The sequence below is a fragment of the Stenella coeruleoalba genome (genome assembly GCF_951394435.1).
Source record: "Stenella coeruleoalba genome assembly, chromosome: 7".
Lineage (NCBI taxonomy): Eukaryota > Metazoa > Chordata > Mammalia > Artiodactyla > Delphinidae > Stenella > Stenella coeruleoalba.
In genome coordinates this window covers 48086340-48108365 of record NC_137153.1, presented here as the reverse complement: position 1 = coordinate 48108365, position 22026 = coordinate 48086340, and the positions used below count along the sequence as shown (strand labels likewise).

Here is a 22026-nt window from a genome sequence, read left to right as displayed (position 1 = left end):
TGTTGTTGATCAGAGCGCAACAATATGGAGAGAGGTAGCAGCACTTGGATTCCATGAGACAACTTTGACGAGATACAAAGCAAGGGTCGGTTTGCCGGGTTAGGTCAACACAGAATGCCACGGTGCCCAGACAGTTCACCCTTTCTGTTTGGACCAAGAAAGACGTCATGCCTTTCTAGGCTCTCGCAGCAGCTCCAAATGGTTTTAACACATTACATGCAATGAAACAAAATCAGAGCTGTTGAGTTATTCTTTAATCAGTATTACATTGAAATGCCCTAATACATTCTTATCTACATCCCTCCACCAACTGCTATTTTGTCGAATTCAAATGCTCACTGGAAGTATCATCACCCCCTAGTCATAGGCTCTCATGACCACCACGGTTTTGCGAATGAATCAGAGAAGGCAACATTGCTTCAGCTAAAAGTCACTTAGCTTTCAAAAGGCAGGATGTAGCAGAGAATGATTCTGTCTACTGGGATAGAAACACTGGGAAGGATGGGAGAAGGAAGTTGGCTCCAGCTCCACCGTTACCTTGGCAACTGTGGCCCCAGCATCCTCCGGGCAGAAATTAACTTTGTGCCATAATATCATAAGGCAGAGGAAGGGAGAGCGCAGAGGAAGAGGAAGAAAACATCGGCTGGATCTAGAAGCTCAGAGGGCCGTCTGGGGCGATTAAGAATCAGTGGGCGGGGCATTTGAGCTACAGGCATCAAATGACCCATTGTACTTTTGTTGGGTTTTTTTTTTTCCACTGAAATTTCAGTATTGTTCGAAGATAGCCACCACACCCTTTAATAATGAACAAACACTGCACTAATTTGGCTCAGGGCGTCTGCTGATCATTCTTGGTCATTTATAACTTCCTTTTATTTCTCTCTTCGGGGAAATCAGGGAAAAAAAAATATCTTGAACGGAAGAGACAAGGAATGGTGTGGTTATAAAAAGCACATTCTGTTGAGGGTGAACTGGTAACTAGTTAGCCTTAGGCTAGAGACCAGTCTCCTCCCTGCAATGAAAGTGTGCAGACCCTATCTGGGGCAAGACAAGCCGCCCCGTGGAGTGGTCCCTGGTCAAACTGCTTATGGGGGAAACTGCACTGATGCTGTGGGACGGACCTCCCAGCCAAGACCACGGCATCAGGGCCAGAGCCTGCAGGGACCGCACAGGAAGGCTTGTTAGAGAAAAACTGGCTGTGCGTCCAGAGCTCCAAAATTCACTGGGTACTCAGAAAACACGTTACAGAAAAGGCAGCCGGCTGACGAGACAGGTAAGTGGAAAAGTACAGGTAAGTATCTCAGTCTCAAAACCTGAATTCCAGTAAAGCTTAGGTGGCAGGTCACAGGCAGAACTGCGACACGCATGTAAGTGCAGAGGCTTCCTTCCTCCAGGATGGGTGAGGGGCCGTCCTTCTCTCCTGGCCAGGTCCACAGGTCACGGCTAGCAGCGCTCAGACGGTTAAGAGCACACGAGGTGAGCGGGGAACATCTCTCAGGAGTCACCGCCGGTCTCCAGCATGCCTGCTCCCGGAAGTAGGTGCGCCTTTTCAGCCAGGGAGGTCTCCCTCCTGCCGGCCCGGGACTCCAGGAGGAAACAGCTTTTCCTCTTTCTTCCGTAGGGTAAGATGGGGCGTTAGTGACACATCCTGCTCGTCATCTCTTTCTGGAAAGCAGGGGGAGAAGGATGGTTAGGAGTAACTATAAGCAGAGCAATGACTTGTTGAAGGATTCTGAAAATACCCTGGCAACCTCTGGAGCCTTTAAGCCAGAGGTTGCAAGCATGGCCCAGGAATAAGGCTCTGCATACAGATGTGTTCCACTGGCTGCAGGCTTTTTTTTTTTTTTTAAATCAAAGCAATGTTTTAAAAACCTCAGCTAACTTGCCAAAATTCCAGGTTGCTCTGTGTTTTGGAAAAATTGCAAGATCTGGAGCCACTGGGCAGCTGAGTTGAGAATTGCTGTCCTCTTCAGATGCAGAATACACTCTCCAGTTTGCCCTAGTCTCCACCACTCCCAGCAGTCTCCCCATCAGGAGTGAAGTATCACTTACTGGTTGATATGATCATTGGATTTAGACGGCTGTTTTTCTTACAGTAGAGCACAATTTCTCTTTACGTAAGTTTCAGTCAAAGATGAAAAAATGAAGGATAGGTACAAGTCAAGAAAAGTGGGAGGAAGGACATTTCTTAATAGAAATGAAGACTATCCCAATGTGTCTGACAGTCAACCACAACCAGCTGGCCTTTCTATAAATGCTCTTGTGGGCATTTATAGATCCCAAATGTGCCATCTGTTCTCCTTCTCTGGGGCTCTGCACAGGCGAGACCCTTGCCCGTGGCCTGCTCCTATCACGCCCTGCTCTCTTGGCTAATTGCCATTCATTTTCCCAACTCCAGCAAGATGACTCTGATCTGCCTGGGAGGCCTTCAGGCACTCCCGCCCCTCCCACCGTGCATCAGCCACGCCCCCCACCTGTGCCCACCTGGAGGCCTGCATGCAAGAAGCCAGTTTGTACACGTGTGTGTGTGTGTGTGTGTGCGCGTGCACACACATGGGCGACGGGCATGTGGGTTAGCTCTACTTGTGAGCTCCAAGGTGTCAGGAAGAAGAAACCCTCACTAGCATAGTGCCTGGCACAGGGCAGCAGCTCCTCTTTCATCCTTAAGAATGTCCTGGATCGCAGGCTGGGAAGGAGACTTGTGCCTTGTGGCATTTAGGAGGACACGTTTCATATATTTTAGTTAGATGAATGAGCCGCTTCTGAGGTCCACCTGCTGCAGAGCTGACGCCAGCTGCTACCTCTCTTGCACGCTGACCCCAGCTCACCCTCCAGCGCCCCCTATCAAATAGGAAACATCTGAGTAACAGGAGCTTGAGAATAGGCGGGCCAGCTGCTCAGAGACTCGATTAGAAAACGATACCAATGTGCTGGCTAAAAAAATAACCAAATATACAGAACAGAATCTAGGTACTTTTGCACCCTTATAATATTAAGCAAGGCAATTATGTAGAGATACGTATATTGAAAAATTAAGTGACCATTTACTTATGCTCCGTACTTGTGCTATGGACCAGGTGCCTGGGAGATGAGGTCACTGTTCTCAAGGAACTACAGTCTATCAGGGAGAAAACAGTATAAAATACAATGACATAAATGTTAATATCTAGAGGAGGAGATGAGGCATGGTAGAACCCAATCCACCCATCCCACTCTGCCCTCACTACCACCCTGCGTGACCTCCCTGAGCCTTTGGGTCTTAGCTGAAGTGGCCCCTTTCTAGGGATACCCTTCCGAACCTCCAGGATAGGGCATCACCTCCTCTTCTGCTCTTCCATAGCACCCTTCTCCACAACCAGGATAGTCTTTCTGTTTCACTCCTGCCTCCTGGATTCATCCCTTGTAAGAGCCTGTAAGACCCACGGAGAAAAGGGCTGTGTCTGTGGTCTGTGCTGTGTCCCCAGTGCCTGGCAAGTGATGATGGATAAAATGTTTGTGCAATCCAGCAATGAATGGGCTCCCAGTGTCCTCATCTGTGAAGCAGACCAGTGATGCCTACTTGAGGTGAGTGGGAAGGTTAAAAAGTATTCATGGACAGAGTATGCATTCATTCCCTTTCCTGATCTCTCCAGAAGCACAAACATGGCAGCAGCCACTGTGTGCTGGGAAGACAGAGCCTTGAGAAGACTTCTCTGATAACGTACCCACTGAGATGGACTCCACAACCTAGAGGAGGAAGAGTCTGACAGGTGAGGGTGGGAGAAGGGGGACTGGAGAACAGGGGTTGTGGCTGGAGGGAAGCACAGTCGAGGTGGAGCCCGCCAGGGATCTGATGCTGCTGTGGCTGGAGCAGGGGGGCCGGGGCAGGATGGGGACGCAGGGGTGGGGAGACAGGTAAGCGCACAACTATTTGAAAAAGGACCCACGCACCTGGTGTGGGGGGATGGAAATAGATGATGACAACCTGAAAAGGAATTTGCTGTTCCTCTGTTAAGCTTCCAAAGGTTCTTGTGTTTTTGGTTAACTTTTTGTGACAGAGATGGGAAAAATTAGGTGGGAATTAGGTGGGAATACAAAGTGTGTGTGTGTGTGTGTGTGTGTGTGCGCGCGGGGGTGTGTGGGTGTGTTTGAAAGAGTGAGAGCAAGAGAGTGAAGGAGAGATCATGGGATGAAGACAACTTTGCCTTCATAACTAATTCTCATCATTATTTGCAATGGGTCAGGATTACAGAAAGAAAGGAACTAGCATTTGTTAAGCCCCTATGAGTTGCAGGTGCTTCAGGTGGTTATATTACTATCATTGCCTCTGTAAAACTTTGACAGAAGAGGAATTCAGGCCTCAGAGCAGAAGTGATGTGCTCAGGGTGAACAGGTATGGTGGACAGTGAGCTGCCGAGCTTAAATGGTAACAGTCGCTTCCATCAAACCAAGGTTTGCTGTTGTTTAGTCTCGGTGTCCCTCATGGCTCTACAGATAACACTTCATGTAACCCTTACCTGATCCCGTGAAGTAAGCTTTGCCATCCCCATTGGTCTGATGAGGAAACAGGCACAGAGACAGAGAATAACTTATCAAAGTCACACAGAAAGTGGCAGAAGTAGAGATTTAAATTCAGATCTATCTGGATGCAAAGGCCAGCTCTTTCCACTGCACCACATGACCATGGTTTAAGCCTCTGAGGCATTCTTATGAATATGCATCTGAGTGATATTGACTTATATTAATTAACAATTAATTGCAATCGTTCCTGAATTTTCAAAATGCCAAAGAGATAGGTTTTCTTTATCCAGACTGATGCCACTTTGAGTTACAAGTGCAATCGGTAAATACTAAAACAATTATGCCACTAAAAGACTATAGACACAAGAAATATGGAAGGCTTTTTTTTTTTTTTTTTTTTAAGGAAAGCAGAAGAGGGAAAAGATTGAGAGAGGATATGGGACTTAAGCAAAGCCACTGAGTTAGTCTGTGAAAAGCCAGGACCAGTGCTTTCCTCACCACACCGTGCAGCCTCAAATGCAGGAGAAAAACTGTTTACTATGAGGCCTCTTAACATTCTTACAGGGAATGAATGGTTGAAATAGGTCTGAAACTTGAGGAAGGACGGCTCAGTTGGATCCGCCCTGCAAAAGCCCACAAGCCTTCACAGCTGTATTCTAGCGATTTCCCACTGGGTGGCGCCAATGGGCTGGCTAAAAACCAACTGGTTCTGAGGGAAAAAACCCAAACCAAAAAAAAAAAACCAGACAGGACTTCCCTGGTGGCGCAGTGGTTGGGAGTCCGCCTGCCGATGCAGGGGACACGGCTTCGTGCCCCGGTCCCGGAAGCTCCCACATGCCGCGGAGCGGCTGGGCCCGTGAGCCATGGCCGCTGAGCCTGCGCTCCACAACGGGAGAGGCCGCAACAGTGAGAGGCCCGCGTACCGTAATAAAACCCAAAACCAAACAAAAACCAGACAATATTGGGTTCCATGGCTTTCCTCTTCATCGCAGGCATCCAGCAGTGCCAACACACGTTCCTTCCTATCGGGGAGAGTGGCTTAAACAACTCCTATGCAGTTTGCTCTGTAGGGATGAATTTGCCATTGCAGGAGTTATCTGAACCCACCATGTATTAAGTCCACTAAAGAACTCCAGCAGGCGCTTAAGAGGTTTCTGCAGAGGTAGTGTGAATTTTCTGAGAAATGTTCCTAAAGGCTGTATTTGGCTTGTACGTGAAGACTTTTCAAGCACCCAGATTTTTAAAAATCCATTCTTAAGGAAAGAGTAAGGTCAGGTTTTGGTTGTGCTCAGTCGGTACCATTGCGGCAGAACTCGATTCTGCAAAGTCCCTGATTCCCGACTCTCAGCAGAACAAAGTCCACACTCTGCAGCCTGGCAAACAAAGCTGTTCTTAACTGGATCCACCCACCCTGCTCACCTCCTGTTGAAGCCCGGCCCACTCACCACACCCATCAGGCAAACTAGACTCCTCCCCGTTCTCCAACAGCTCCGGTCTGTAACGTTTCTAGTAGCTTCTCATCGGCTGTTTCTTCCATCTGGCAAATGTTTTCTGCCCTTCTATGCCTGGCAAACTTTGATATCCTTCAAGGTCAGAAAGGGTTAATTAGCTCCCTTCCCGAGTTCCTCCATCACTTTGCACACACCTGCATCACACTGCTTTCTACCAGCACAGGAACTCACCATTTCATCTTGCCTGAATCTGAACAGACCCTTAAAACTTTGTTATATAGTAATATACGATGAGGGATATGTTGGTCAAGTCACATAACAGTATGTATGGTTTGATCCAATTATATTAGGAAAAAATATAAAGTATGAGTCCAGCATGATAAGTTTACCTCTGGGTGAATGGAATAATATATGTTTTCTATTTCTGACATTTGCCTTTTACATATTCTCTAGCTTTTTAGATATTTTTAATATACATGTAATTTTTCCTAAAAAATAAGCTTCAGTCATTTAAAAAAAAAGAGGGAAGTAGGGGCTTCCCTGGTGGCGCAGTGGTTGAGAGTCCGCCTGCCGATGCAGGGGACACGGGTTCGTGCCCCGGTCCGGGAAGATCCCACATGCCGCGGAGCGGCTGCGCCCGTGAGCCTGCGCGTCCAGAGCCTGTTGCTCCGCAACGGGAGAGGCCACAACAGTGAGAGGCCCGCGTACCGCAAAAAAAAAAAAAAAAAAAGAGAAGTAGACCAAATCTCCACATTGAAATCATAGTTTTGGAAATGAAGTTAAAATGATTTTGCCTAGTCTTTGTGGGGAACGGTGGTGGTGGATGAAATCAGCATATCTTCTGCATAAGATACTCAGCCACTTCTGATCTAAAACATTTAAAATTAAAATAGAGATCTTTGCTAGCATTTGAAAGTTTTATTTGTTCGTTTGTTTGTTTTAATATACATGGAACAAACTTGTGTGAATTCTACGAGTCAAATCTTCCTCTTATCTCTCAGTGTAGCCATTTTGAGAACTGGCCACGGAGGGAATAAACCGTCCAGAGAAGTAAAATGATTTATTCCGTGTCACGCAAATAATTTCTGACCCGACCAAGACTACAAAGAAACCAACTGACTTAGCTTACTACACCATACCATCACACATCCCAGTAATCGAATTTTCACATGGAAGAAAGAAAGAAATGTGATGTCTGCTAGGTGTCAGTCATCATGCTGGCATAACCATATGAATAAGTTAACATTAGGAATGATAAAATGAGCTCCAAAAAGGAGTGACAAGATCACAGGATCACGGACTATACTGTTCAAGCTGGGAGGACACCTGGATGTGATCTAGTCCAACACCTTCATTCCAGAGATGTGAAGACCCGGCTGTGAGGGAGGAAGTGACTTGCCGAGGGTGGGACCACTGATAAATGGCGGCGCCAGGACTCCCGACCTGTGGACCCTGCACTCCATGTTGATTTCAGAGAGGCAACCTGTGTACACAAGGATTTCTTAAGAGTCACCTCAGTGTGCTTCAGGAAAATCCCTCTTGCATTACTGGCTCTCCTCCACGTAGACCTAAAACCCAAATGGCTCTCCACAGCTTTCAAACTAAGTCCCAACTCTAGCATCTAGCCTTGGTGTAGACTACTCAACCACCCGGCCGTCACTCCCCAACTCTCCTTCTCTACCGTTGAGCCCACAGCAATGCCCCTCTATACGCTTTCCTTTGCTCCTCTCTTCCCAAAACACCCTTCTCCCAACTCCAGCATCCTTCGAGACCCTTGACCATTTTCCCCCCTCAGGAACACCATCTCCTACTCTCCCCACCCCGTCCCCAAGAAGTCTCAGGTAGTCCTCTTCTGCTTTCCCTTTGTGCCCATAGTACCTCTCACATTGTTCTATGACACTTTATCAATTCCTGGTTCCAGCAAGAGATTGCTCTGGAAGAGATGAACCATATCTTGTTTCTGTTTGGACCCTGGTGCACAAGGCCTGCCACATACAAGGGGCTGTAAAAATATTTGCTAATTAGACAAAAATCCAATGAAGATGAACAATTATTAGGTCTTAAAGGCCCAGTAAAACGAGAGGTAGAGGAAAATACAAACTGAATACCTACTACGGCGGAGGCACCTATATTTATTGTGTGTACTTCTTGCTCAAAACTCTGTGAAGTAGGCATTGCTCCTTCAAATTTACAGATGAGGAAACAGGCTCAGAGAACTGAAGTAACGTGTCCAAGTTCACGCGGCTAGCCAAGTGGAAGGATAAGGGTCAGATCTGGTTGCCTCAAAAACAAAAACGAGTAAGCAGACTAAATACATCCTGTTTCTATTACTCCACTGGGAGGAGAAATAAAGAAAGGACTGAGGTTCTTAGTTTTTCTAGTGTTTTAACATATATTGGGCACAGAAGTGCTACAGCAACAGCATTTTAAAGCCAATTTCTTGTTTTTAATTCACCAACTTTCTGCTAATTCTGAGAAACAAGAAGGAGAAAGGGGAGGAAGAAATATTGGAAATAAAGCAATGATTTAGGAAGAACAGGACACAAAGGGACGAAAGGAAGGTGGGTATAGAAGGCGCAGCAGTGTGATTAAGAATGAGAACACTGGGCCCAGCGCTTCGTGAAAATGACCTTTGTGTAAGCGGGTCCTTCCCACCACCAGCCACCATGAAAACAGGGTAGCTTGAAACACACAGCATATCGTTAGATGTGGCAGAAAGGGGGAAGTATTCAATCAACAGCCTCTCATCTAACAGAACATAGGTACACACACACACACACACACACACACACACACACACACACACACACACACACACACACACTTTCCTTCTCCAGTAATGGAGCTCCACCAACACATTTTAAAGGCACTATGTTAAGGTGATAGTTGCCAAAAAGACAAAGGAAAACGGTGAGTCCACCAAAAAGGGCCAAGGTGCGGGGCAGGGAGAGGGGGGCCGGGGGGAGGGGTGCTCCTTTTCTAATGTGCTTCCTCGTGACCAACCAGCAGCACAGCCTCAGGGCCCCCCAGTTCCCGGCAGCCCCCTAAGCTGGAGCACGGCCACCCCTCACCTCTCCTCAGCCTCCTCTCAGATGAAGACAGATTTGGGAAAGTGGGTTTGAACTGCAGCGTGAATTACAGGGACCACATTTCTGTCTGGGCTGGGGGGATGGGATATGAGTAAACCCTGTAACTGAGAAGACGTCTTCATTCCCGACAACTTGGTTAGGCCCCCGGGGGGGTTGGCAGCCAGGTCAGCAAAATGACTTTCTGCGCAGCCTTGCATCCTACAGATTCCACTTCTTAAAGACTTTAAAACCTCCAAGTTGTATCCATATTATCCATTTGTTTCTTTTGCTATTGGCTCTTTTCCCCTCCCCTAACAAGTGTGTGGATGGAAAATGTTGACCATCTTGAAAATTCCATTTCTCAAGGGTCTGCTCTCCCCACCACCCCATTCCAAACAAAGAGCTGCCGATGCCCATGCTAGGATTTCACCAGAACTACCCCTAACCCACCCGCCCCCTGGGGTCCTCAGCTCCTGACCATACCCATTTCCCTCTGGCCATCTTTCTACACCAGAGGTCAAGCAGATATTTTGCTATTTCCTTATCTCGGGATCTAACCCACGGGTAGCAAAGCAAGTCCCTTTGGAAACGGCAGTTTTCCTGGAGGAGCAGGGAGGATGAGAACCAAAAGAAAAGCGAGCTGGCATCAGCAAGGACGCTATGATGGTCAGCTGAGCCTCATGGGGCAACGTGGGGTGATTCCTGAGTGCAGGCAGGGACCAGGGTTCAACGAGGACTCTTCTAGCATCATGACGCTGTGAGAAGCAGGGCCACACCAGTGTCAGAAGGACTCGAGGAACCGGCACGGGTGGCTTTAGGGAGGAAGTGATGCTGTGCAAGGTACTTGATGACGGGGATCAAAATCAGTTGTTGTCTTCGAATCATCCAGTTTGGAGGACTCAGAATTTCCCATGATACCACGCTGTCTTGTGATTCCAACGTGTAGACAAGGCCAAAGGCCTACACTCTCTAATCTCTGCTGGTATCATCAGCAGCGCAGGCTGGAAAGCTGCTGCTGAACATCCAGAAACGCACAAAACTTGTTTCCACTTCCCTCCATCTCCTACCAGAAAAAGTCTCAGCAAATTAAGTGACTGCAGGACTCTGGGACCTGCCCCCCTCCAGCCTTGCACACACCTTGCTTCTGTTTGTTTCTGCACGAGAGCCCCGTTTCCTTAGCCTGCCCAGAACACACCTGTTCATCCTTTCACGCCCTGTGTAAGTGTCTCCGGATGGGAGACAGAGAACTCAGGGAAAGGGAACAGGCCTCAGGGGAAAAGGAAAGAGAAAGACGATCCCAGACGGCCCCAGGGCTGGGTGCTAAGAATGTGGCCTGGTGGTTAGCTCTCCCTCAGAGAGCGTCTGCCTTAGCTCTGAAGGGCAGTATTTCACTTCAAGGGGGAGCCCAGTAAAATACCAGGCTGTTTGCTGCAGGGAAATCCCTGGAACAAGAGAGAGGAGGAGAAAAGAAAAGCAAACAAGCAGGTACAAAACATCCCCAGCCACTCTCCTGCCCAATCCCTGTGGGACAGCTAGTCTTCAGAAGGTAGAAACAGGGGGGCAGCTCCTGCCACCCTTGGGCACAGGGCGGCCATGCATCTCACCCACCCAGAGGAGGCCAGCTCTCCCCTGCTGCAGTGTTTCTCCTCTCGCTTTCTAGAATCCACAAAGCTGCACCTATGACATTGACCTTTTCCCAAGTGCCTTGACAATTGCGGGGTGGGGTGGGGGGGTGGGGGGGAGAGCAGGTAATTCCATGGGTGGGGCCTCCCAGGGCAGGACTCTGTAAGGAGCCCTCGGTTCCGCCCACACTGTGGGGCAGAGCCAGTGAGGATGATTAAGCCTTTGCCTACAGCAGGGCCACCCAACACGCTCCCCAGAAACGCGAGCCCAGTGCAGTCTCCTTGGGTGAACTGGACCGTTCAGAGCTGGTTCCAGAGATCGAGATCGCTGAGGGTCTTAGCTTGTGAGCTGCCCAGGAGTCTGCGTGGTCCCACCCCTGGGTGCAGAGCACTTCCTTCTGCCCTCAGGGCCTCGAAGCCCTGAGGGTGCTGTTCTCCCCTGTGATCCTGTGGGCCAGGCTTCTGGGCCCGGAAGCTTCTGTTCCTAAGAACAGACAGAGCACGGAGCAAAGACCAGGTGCCTCGGGCGAGAGTTGCGCACCTGGCCTGAACATTTTTAAAAACTTTTTTTCTTAACGTCGTTGTGTCTGTTAGACGGAGAAAGAATTCCAGGGGGAGACTGACACCAGCCACCTTAAACGATTTTTGGAACAAGGCTTTATACATATGAATAACTTGATGAATGAATAAATGAAGTAGTGCCAGGTCACCAAAGATGGGGCAGTAGTATCCCAGCCTTAATGAATCAACGAAAGTGTACTGTGCAGCTCACAGAGCAGTAGCTACACTTCCGGCCCTTCTTTCTATGCGCCAAACTGTGCTCAACGCTTTATACTCACGACTTCATTCAGTCCCTACAGCAGTCTCATGGGGTGAGTGGTACTATCCTCATTTTACAGACGACAGAACTGGGGTTAAGTACTTTGGTCAAAGTCACATCATTCATTAGGGTAGCCAAGGTTGAAACTTGCAAACCTGTCTTCCTAACCAGTCTGCTATGACCCAAGGCATCGCCCTGAACGGATCTTCACTCGTATCTGCGTGTGCTTTCAGCTGAGTCTTCGGGTTGGCAGCCTTCTAAAACCAGCCCCTGCCGCCGGGGTGGCGGAGGGCAGTGTGGACGGGCCGGGGCCATGACCGGTAGAGCCGTCCGTGGGAGGCCCACGGCCAGGGCTGCGGACTTCCCTTGCTGGCATCCCCAGGTCTGAAGTCCTTTAAGGCAGGCAGGGCAGCCAGACTGCAAACGTTTAAAAAAATTCTCCCCGATTCAAGTATACACGTGATCCAACCATCACACAGAAATTAAAAATGTGCCTTCTGCATTCTCTTAGGAATGTGGGTGGCACGTAAGCCAAAAGAAATAAAAATAGAAACATGGCAGGCCAGACCACCCTACACAGGAAAGAAAAATATTTATTTGATTAATTCTGTTCCTAAACAGCAGCCCACATCACTGCCACAGAGGGCGGACCCCACGCGGGGGTGTGTGTGCACACGTATGCACGCCCCCACATACATGTATACACATGTATGGATGGATAAACACAAAGACCTGCCACCCACAGAGAATATTTATTCATACTCATGCAAGAATCAAACTGCTCTTCTTTCCCCAAATCCTGCAAACATTAAAAATAAGTCACATTATGTAAACACATTCAGTCTCTTGATTTACACTTGTTCTTACAAGGGCAGAGCTGCACAGTTTTGGAGTTCTCTCCTTTAACCACAGGAGATGGGATACGGACGCACGGCGGGCTGCCTCATGGCGTATCATGAAAGCAAGAGAATGAACTGAAAACGTTTCGTCATCACTGCATTTCTCAAGATCAACTCGGCAGACTGCTGCCAGCCCCCGATCTGCCACTCCGTGCTTTTTAACATCCTGATTTCTCTGCAGATCTACCAACCACGTCTTCCCCCATCCCATCCCGTCCCATCCCATCCCTCTCGCTGGTGCAGTGTTAGTTAACACTTGACCATGGCAGTGCATGGATCCAGCCTGATTTCTGCTCAAAGCGATGCTACCTATAGCCCAACAAGGCACAGTATTGGCCCTCTCTGGTGGTCTGCTGCTTCTCCCTCCTCCTTTCCATCTCTGCCTGCCCACCTCCTCCACAGCCTGGCTTGGGGTCTGCCTCCCTGCCTCCCATGCCCTGCATCTGTCAGCACAGCTGGACTGGTTTCTGGTAGATGCTGGTAGCCCCTTGTTTTGGGATGAGCCACGGGTAACTCAATGCACGCACGCCCTTGGAGGGATGGGACAGATTTCAGCGTGGCCCAGTGCCCACCTCTCGGGTTGCCCGGTTCTCTGAGGACTGTTTGTGGGAAGGCAGGTAAGGAACTCCCCCCGCTTTGCTTCTGTCACTTGGCCTTTTCATGGGAGGCAGGGGTGGGGAGGGAAGAACACAGGCTGGGAAAGCATTCCCAGTCTAGGTTAGGTTGCAGGCACAGACTTTAGTTATCCTGAGAGAAGCTGAGCGCGTCCAGCTCTGGACGACATTCAAAACGCCCTGACGAAGCATCATTTGTCATTTCGGGTGTAACCTGAAGTTCAAGGGCATGAGTCCCGGGAGGAAGAATGTACCGCCCCTGGGGAAAACAAAGGATTCCATAGAAGAGGGTCAGCCTGGCTGAATTCACCACAGGACAGAGCTTGCCATCGCTTAATAAGACCTCTACTGTGTGTCTGATGAAAACATACGGAGATTTTTCTTCCTCAGTCAGCCTGTAATTTAGGAAATTTGTAGTTTCTTAGCAATCTCATACTTTTGGTAGAAACAAAGTATTATGTGGACGGGGTAAATAGACATGAAACAAACTTAATTTTCATTTTAATAGAATAAGACCTATTGCTAGGAGTTTGACTACCACCAACTGGAACATGTTCTCAAGCTCCCAAAGAGAGAAATGTAGCCTCCCCAGAGCTTTAGGGCCTGATCGCCATTTTGTGCCCCACTTTGTAACTTTCGTCTCTATGGAGTGGTCATTGTGCTTCCCCTATGGAGAAACCGAAACTTGCAGAGGTTAGTGACGTGCCCGAGGTTACATGGTTAATACCTGGCAGAGCGGGAACTTAAACCAGTATCTGTCATTGACATCTTGTCCATGGGCCTTGGAATCCTGTTTTTCCTCTACTTCAGGGACCTGGAAATTGCAGTCCTTGGCCCCAATCCAATCCACACCTGTTATGTATGGTCCATAAGCTAAGAATGACTTTTACACTTTTAAACAGTTGAAAAAAAATCAAAAGAAGAGTAATACTTCCTGATGCATGAACATTACATGACATTTAAATTTCAATCCTCATCAATAAAGGTGAAGTTGGAACCCAGCGACACCCTCTGTTTATGTGTTGTCCAGGGCTGCTTTCCCATGTCAATGGCGGAGCTGAGTAGATGTGGCCCACAGGCCAAAACACTCGATATCTGGATCTTTTCAGAAAAAGTTTGCTAGCACTGGTCTGCACCCCATGGGTACCTCGAGCAGTGGGACTCTATTGTTTTAAAGCCCATGTGGTTATAAACGGTCCCCCAGCTGCCTTTCCAAAATCGACCTGGTCATAAATACCTCTCCTATCCTGGGACAGCAGTGATGGAACATCAGTAAGACAATATATAAAATAGATAACTAATAAGTATAACACAGGGAACTCTTCTCAATACTCCATAATGACCTGTATGGGAAAAGAATCTAAAAAAGAGTGTATATAGGTATATGCATAACTGATTCACTTTGCTGTACAGTAGAAAGTAACACAACACTGTAAATCAACTATACTCCAATAAAAATTAAAAAAAAAAGAAAACGCACGTGAGATAAGAATGGAGTAAACTCTGCACGTGCCTGACTCCCTGATAACTAAACTTCAATAGCTATCAGCGTATGAGAGGAGGAAAAGGGCTTTTTTTCTTATTCTCAGATTCCCAATTAATGAACCATGAAAACAACATGAATTTTACATAAAGGGAATGTGCCTTATAGGAATAAAGTAATTTTTACTTGTTAGGCCTCCTTCCTCACTTGGTCTTGATATTTGATTATGAAGCTGCAATTTTAGACATTTTAGCAACAGAGGTCATGATGTGCTATTGTCCTCCCAATGTGTTTTGCTCTCAGTATAAGAGGAAGTTGCCCAATGTATTGAAAGGTGGTAGGTAGTACCACTGCTTCAGCTGAGGAGAAATGAAAGCAGATATCTTCTTCCTTTGCATACTTTTTGTTCCCCTTTCTGGCCTCTGTTGCACATACTAAAGACCTGGCTTATATGTGAAAACAAAATAAAATAAAACAAAAATGAAAAACCATACCTATCAAGATGAAGATTTCTGGGGATGGACGGTGGTGAGGGTCGCACAACAAAGTGGGTTACTTAGTGCCCATGAACTATACGCTCGAAGACAGTTACGACGGTAAACTTTATATTATGTGTATTTTACCATAATTTAAAAACCAACCAAACAACAACAAAAAAGACCCCACAGATATCAGTTTTAGAAAAAAACAATTTCAAAAGCTTCAAGGAAGATTTTTCTAGACAATTCCATTAAGAAAATGGAAAATAAAAAATCCCCAGGGAAGGAGTTTTGAAAGATTTGAAGCTTTTTCAGGAAAAAATGAGCATTAGTGTGTGTGTGATTGCACACTTATGCTTGTGTGTGTGTGCTTTCAAGAAAACATTCATGTCAAAAGATGCTCAACATCATTAGTTATTAGAGAAATGCAAAGCAAAACTACAGTGAGGTACCACTTCACACCAGTCAGAATGGCCATCATCAAGAAATCTACAAACAATAAATACTGGAGAGGGTGTGGAGAAAAGGGAACCCTCCTGCACTGTTGGTAGGAATATAAATTGGTGCAGCCACTATGGAAAACAGTCTGACGGTTCCTCAAAAAACTAAAAATAGAGTTTTCATATCCAGCAACCCAACTCTTGGGCATATATGTGGAGAAAACTATAATTTGAAAGGATACATGCACCCCAGTGTTAATAGCAGTACTACTTACAATAGCCAAGATGTGGAAGCAACCTAAGTGTTCATCAACAGATCACTGAATAAAGAAGATGTGGTATACACACACACACACACACACACACACACACACACACACACACACACACTGGAATACTACTCAGCCATAAAAAAAGAATAAAATAATGCCATTTGCAGCAACATGGATGGACCTAGAGATTATCATCCTAAGTGAAGTCAGCCGGACAGAGAAAGACAAATACCATATGATATCACTTCTATGTGGGATCTAAAATATGCCACAAATGAACTTATTTACGAAACAGAAACAGACACACAGATATAGAAAACGAACCTATGGTTACCCAAGGGGAAGGGGGGGAGGGGTATAAATTAGGAGTTTGGGATTAGCAGATATAAATCACTATATATAAAATAGATAAACAACAAGGTCCTACTGTATAGCACAGGGAACTATATTTAATATCCTGCAATAAACCATAATGGAAAAGAATATATCAATATATATATAATATACATATATTATATATATATATAACCGAATCACTTTGCTGTACACCAGGAACTAACACAACATTGAAAATCAACTATACTTCAATAAAAACTAAACTAAAAAAAAGAAAACATTTATGTCCAATTAATTATATTCCCTCTGTTATTGCTATCAATATTGGAAATCAAAATGTTTTCAAGAGTCCTTCTATGTAGAATAATCTCAATCTATTAATGCAAAATACCAAGCACCCTTGCACCAGAAACAGAAATCAGAATAAGGAGTAACTATGTCTGGGAACCTCTTAGAGCTCTAACATCTTTCACCAGTGACACCAAAGGAAAGAAACCACACCCAGTGAACACCTATTAAGATTCTCCTGTCGTGTATGTACAAAGGCTGTTGTACCCGCCAGGGAGAGAGTGAGCTCCAGAAAAACAGCAAACCACAACAGAAACCTTATCCTAAAAATGGAATTGAGATCTGAGTAGGAGTGCCAACCTTAATAAAAAAGTCTTCCTCTTCAATCATTAGGTCGTAAAACTAAAACCAGCCTATGTTAGATGTGGGCAAACTTCGTATTTGACTCCTGTGCATTTGCCAATGTTTTTCAAAGATTAATAAGATAAAATCCTTTGAGCGTGTGCTGTGAGTACTGTGGGACTTTCTGCCAGTTCCCCACGCTGAGGTGGTGTGTGGCGGAGTTTCTGAAGGCTCCACTGTTTGGAGGAAGCACATACAATAACAATAGCTGCTTACGGCCCGGGCCTGGCAGCGACAGAGTCAATGAGCTAAATGCCAACTGGAGATGACACTGGTCACGTCAAGTGAAGCCAGCGACAAAGGGACAGATGTGCTCTGTGTCCTTGCTGCCTGCTGCAGTGCAGTTGCTGCAAACCAGCCATCGTGATGGAGCTCAGAGCAGCATGGTGTGATGCTGACACCAACTCAGTCAGATGCCCACTGTCTCGTCTGCTTCAGACAAACCCTGTACACCCCCCAACACACACACACACACACGCATGCACGCACACACGCACGCACACGCACGCACGCACTGATGCTTCACTTCCTATGGTTGGAAGTGCTGGGCTTTCAAGATAAGGGAAAACTCTAAAAATAACTCTGTAAGTGCAGATACTGCCGATGTGTGTGTGGCCAGGTTGTAATGCGCCAGACCCCTCCTGCCCACTGCAGAATCTATATAAGGCAGGAAGGCAAAAAGATGGCGCCTAGGCAAATGGCACTCGTAGAAAGAGCTTGTTAGGTCTGTAGATATAAAAATAAATAAAATAGGGGCTTCCCTGGTGGCGCAGTGGTTGAGGGTCCGCCTGCCGATGCAGGGGACACGGGTTCGTGCCCCGGTCCACGGGGATCCCACACGCCGCGGAGCGGCTGGGCCCGTGAGCCATGGCTGCTGAGGCTGCACGTCCGGAGACTGTTGCTGCACAACGGGAGAGGCCACAACAGTGAGAGGCCCGCGTACCGCAAAATAAATAAATAAATAAATTAAATAAAATACAAGAACTGTTTGAATCAGTTGCCACCGTTTAAAATCCTGGTGAGGGACTTCCCTCGTGGTGCAGTGGTTAAGAATCCGCCTGCCAATGCAGGGGACACGGGTTCGAGCCCCGGTCCGGGAAGATTCCACATGCCGCGGAGCAACTAAGCCCACGTGCCGCCAACTACTGAGCTTGCGTTCTAGAGTCCGCGAGCCACAACTACTGAGCTCGTGAGCCACAACTACTGAAGCCCAGATGCTTAGAGCCCATGCTCCGCAACAAGAGAAGCCACCGCAATGAGAAGCCTACACGCCTCAATGAAGAGTAGCCCCCGCTCGCCGCAACTAGAGAAAGCCCATGTGCAGCAACAAGACCCAACACAGCCATAAATAAATAAATAAATAAATAAATAAATAAATAAATAAATAAATAAAATTCTGGCGAGTTCACTAGGTTCTTTTGATTTGGAAACAACGGGTTTTTACCCTCCACACACCCCGTACTCTCCAGGGAAACCATTAGCTGGCGTTGCGTGGTGGCTCCTCCCACAACTTGCTTTTTCTCACTACCTGCTTGTTAACTCATCTTTGCTACCTGCCTGGCCTCTGAAGGCTTTGGGTTTGGGTCATCTAGAGATATGAAACTTCCTGAGGCAAGGGTGGTGTCTTTTGAGCTGCGCCAACACTCCGCACCAGCTCTTCATGCACTGTCATCTCATTTGAGTCATTCAGCAAAGCACGTTCCTCGGGCTCAGAGAGCTGAGGTATCATGACATTGGTCTCACAGCTGGATGCTGTTGAAAGATGGACAGAAGCTTGGGAATCATCCCGCTGCTGCAGATCATCAGAACCCATTTGAGTCAGTGAGACCTCCTTAAGCAAAAATCCACCTCGAAAGGATTTCCTCAGCAGAGGCTGTGTCTGGGATTGGAAGTCAGACTGCATACGTTCAACCCCTGCCTCCCCAGACCTGTGTGACATTGGACAAGTTGCTTCACCTCCTTGCCTGACGTTCCTTCTCTCTTGAGTGGAGATAAAAACAGTATTTATCTCATAGGACTGTGTGCAGATTAAACGAGGTAATATATAAACATATCTCCTACAGCACCTGGGTCATAGCTTTACCCAAAATATTTCCCTACTATTATACCTTCAGAAGCTGAACATACCAAATTTTAAAAGTATATAGTTATTACAGACCATTACAGCATTCTTCTACGCTGAAATACTTTCATAAGACATAGACATAAATCACTACCGTAAATCTCTGTTTTAAAATAATTATACTATTAGAAATAAATGAAGTAAAGGGAAGGGCCGTGACAATCTATGTCATTCTGGATCCACAATGTGCCAGAACTGGAAGGAAAGCTAAGCCTTCCCTAAACCAGTGGATTAACAACTTCTTTTAGCAGCAGAAACCATTTCTTCAAATGCAGTCTCACACCGAAGCCATTAATGAGAGCAGTGTGGCAGCTCTGAGACCAAGACTGGCCTGTGACTGTATCCCCAGCACCTAGCCACGTGCCTGGAGCACAGGACCCTAGTAGCACTAAGGCTTGCGTGATGGGGGCTCTAACACAGGTGAGGTGCCAGGCTGAAAAGGTGAAGTCTGGAGGGATAGGCTTCTAGGGTACGGTGATGATTGCTGCCAGTACGGGGTGACAAAAACGCCACTGTGGTCTAGACAGGGTACCGGGTGTGGGGTTGATTCTGGGGGAAGGAATGGGGTGGGGAATAAGTAAGCCTGACTTAAGTAAACAAAAGTAGCAGGGCTAGATGCCATCTAAAAAACCCAAGATGAAGGAGCCCCTTTTCAGCCAAGCATCTTGTTGAACTCCAATCCTGCCCAGAAATCTGGGAACAGATAATGTTCGTTTCAAAGTGTGATGCCTGGACCACTTGCATCAGAACCGCCTGGAAGCTTATTAAAAATGCAAATTCGTGACCCCCAAGAAGAATTACTCCATCAGAATTTCCAGTAGTAGAATCCATGCATTTACATCCTCCACGAGCTTCCCAGATGTTCTTGTGCAAAAAAAAATGTTTGAGAAGCACCATACTCCATCTCACTGGGGCTCCGCCACGGTGTCACCGAGAGCCATCGGGAGAGCTCTACTCTGCTTGGGCCCTACCCTTGGAGATTCGGATTTAATAGGTCTGAGGTGGGGCCTGAGAATTGAGGTGCTTTCTGAAATCCACCTTCCCCCCACCCCGCCCCTGGGTTGTAGGGCAGAGTGGTTTATAATCATTCACAACTGATTGCCAGAGGGGAGGGAGAGCCTCCTGTCTCCGTGACATGAATCACTTCCGTTATTACAACCAACTGAAAATTGCCGATATTCTAATTGGCCCTTAGAGATAAGTTGCTACTTTTCCCTTCGGTTTGTCTCTTTAACCACTCAGGCAGCAGGAAGACAAAAGTTTTCAGCAAAGACCTGTCAAAACATTGCTCTCACAAACACTGAAGTTGCTTTTAAAATATGCTGGGGATGCATTTACCAAGCATACTTTAAAGTTTATCAAGGTATATTTTGTTTTTAATAAAATGCTTTATTTAAATGCACAGTTTGATGAGTTTTGATGGATATATGCTTCCAGGTACCACCTCAATTAAGATACGTAATATTTCTACCACCTCCGAGAAAATTCCCTCTTTACTCCTTTGCGATCAATCTCCCAACCCCACCCTTGGCCCAGGCAACCAATGATCTGCTTTCTAACACTGGATTAGTTTCGACTGTTCTAGAATTTGATATAAATGGCATCAAACAGTATGTACTTTATGCTGGGTTTCTTTTGCTCAGCACAATGTTTTTAAGATTCATCCATAACATGAATTATTAGTGAATTATATTGTTCATTGTTTCTTCTCTGTTTTAAAAATAAGTGCATAGGGCTTCTGGGTACTACTTCCAGAGAAAGAGCAGGTTTCCGGAACAAATTGAAAGGGAAGTGAGAAAGTAAAGACCATGGGCTTCCCTGGTGGCACAGTGGTTAAGAATCCACCTGCCAATGCAGGGGACACGGGTTTGACCCCTGGTCCGGGAAGATCCCACATGCCGCGGAGCAACTAAGCCTGTGCGCCACAACTACTGAGCCTGTGCTCTAAAGCCCGAGAGCCACAACTACTGAAGCCTGTGCGCCTACAGCCCGTGCTCCGCAACAAGAGAAGCCACCACAATGAGAAGCCCGCGCACCGCAACGAAGAGTAGCCCCCGCTCGCCGCAACTAGAGGAAGCCCGTGTGCAGCAAAGAAGACCCAATGCAGCCAAAGATAAATGAAAGTAAAGACCATTGGCTAGATCGCCTTCTTCAAGGAGCTTGGCCAGGAAGGCGAGGAGGAAATGACCACACTGAAGTAAGGGGAGTTTTCACCTGGGCAGGTGATGTCTGGAGGAAGGAGCATGTGGGGGAGGTGGCAGTCCTGAGCTGCAGGATGTGGGAAATGAGAGAAGAAAGGGAAATGAACTCAAGTGTCAAAGACAAACATCACCAGTTAAAAAAAATGTTGGTCTCTGTGGTGGTTTAAAAATATGTCCATTTTTAAAAAAATTTTTATTGGAGTATAGTTGCTTTACACTGTTGTGTTAGTTTCTGCTGCACAGAAAAGTGAATCAGCTATACGTATATATATATTCCCTGTTTTTTAGATTTCCTACCCATTTAGGTCACCATAGAGCATTGAGTAGAGTTCCCTGTGCTATACAGTAGGTTCTCATTGGTTATCTATTTTATACATAGTAGTATGCCCACAAATTCTTTTCTTTTTAAAATAAATAAATAAATAAATAAATAAATTTATTGGCTGCGTTGGGTCTTCGTTGCTGCACGCAAGCTTTCTCTAGTTGTGGTGAGCAGGGGATACTCTTTGTTGCGGTGCGCGGGCTTCTCATTGCGGTGGCTTCTTGTGTTGCAGAGCATGCGCTCTAGGTATGCAGGCTCAGTAGTTGTGGCTCGCAGGCTCTAGAGTGCAGGCTCAGTAGTTGTGGCGCACAGGCTTAGTTGCTCCGTGGCATGTGGTATCTTCCCCGACCAGGCCTGGAACCTGTGTTCCCTGCATTGGCAGGCAGATTCTTAACCACTGCGTCACCAGGGAAGTCCCATAAATTCTTAGATATTCCTCTTTTCAAGAGAGAGAAAACTTAATTTTCTTCCCCTTTCAGTGTGGGCTGGACTTAGTGACTCACTTCTGATGAATGGCAAGTGGTGGAAGGGTGGTTTGTCACTTTTGACACTAAGCCTTAGAGATACTGTAGCTTCCATCGTGGTTGCCCTCTTTGGGGTCAGGGAGCTCTGGGAGCAACTGGCAGGGACCTAACGTGGTGAATAGTGAAGGGACATCATCTCTCAAGGAGAGGAGGCTTGCAGGACGAGCAGGACTTAGGAGATGT

At 46.8% G+C, this 22026-nt stretch overlaps 1 protein-coding gene across 2 annotated transcripts in view; it reads right to left on the bottom strand.

The window, feature by feature from the left end:
* MOB3B (MOB kinase activator 3B) overlaps positions 1-22026 on the bottom strand; it is a 154064-nt gene that overhangs the window by 27476 nt on the left and 104562 nt on the right. Inside the window, exon 3 of one of the 2 annotated variants that reach the window (XM_079927935.1) lies at positions 1306-1665. The exons of the other annotated variant lie outside the window; for it this stretch is intronic. Within the exon in view, the coding sequence (XP_079784061.1) occupies positions 1636-1665 (30 nt within the window). The 3' untranslated portion in view covers positions 1306-1635. Of the gene's footprint in view, positions 1-1305; positions 1666-22026 lie in introns of those variants that run through there. 2 annotated transcript variants of the gene reach the window in all.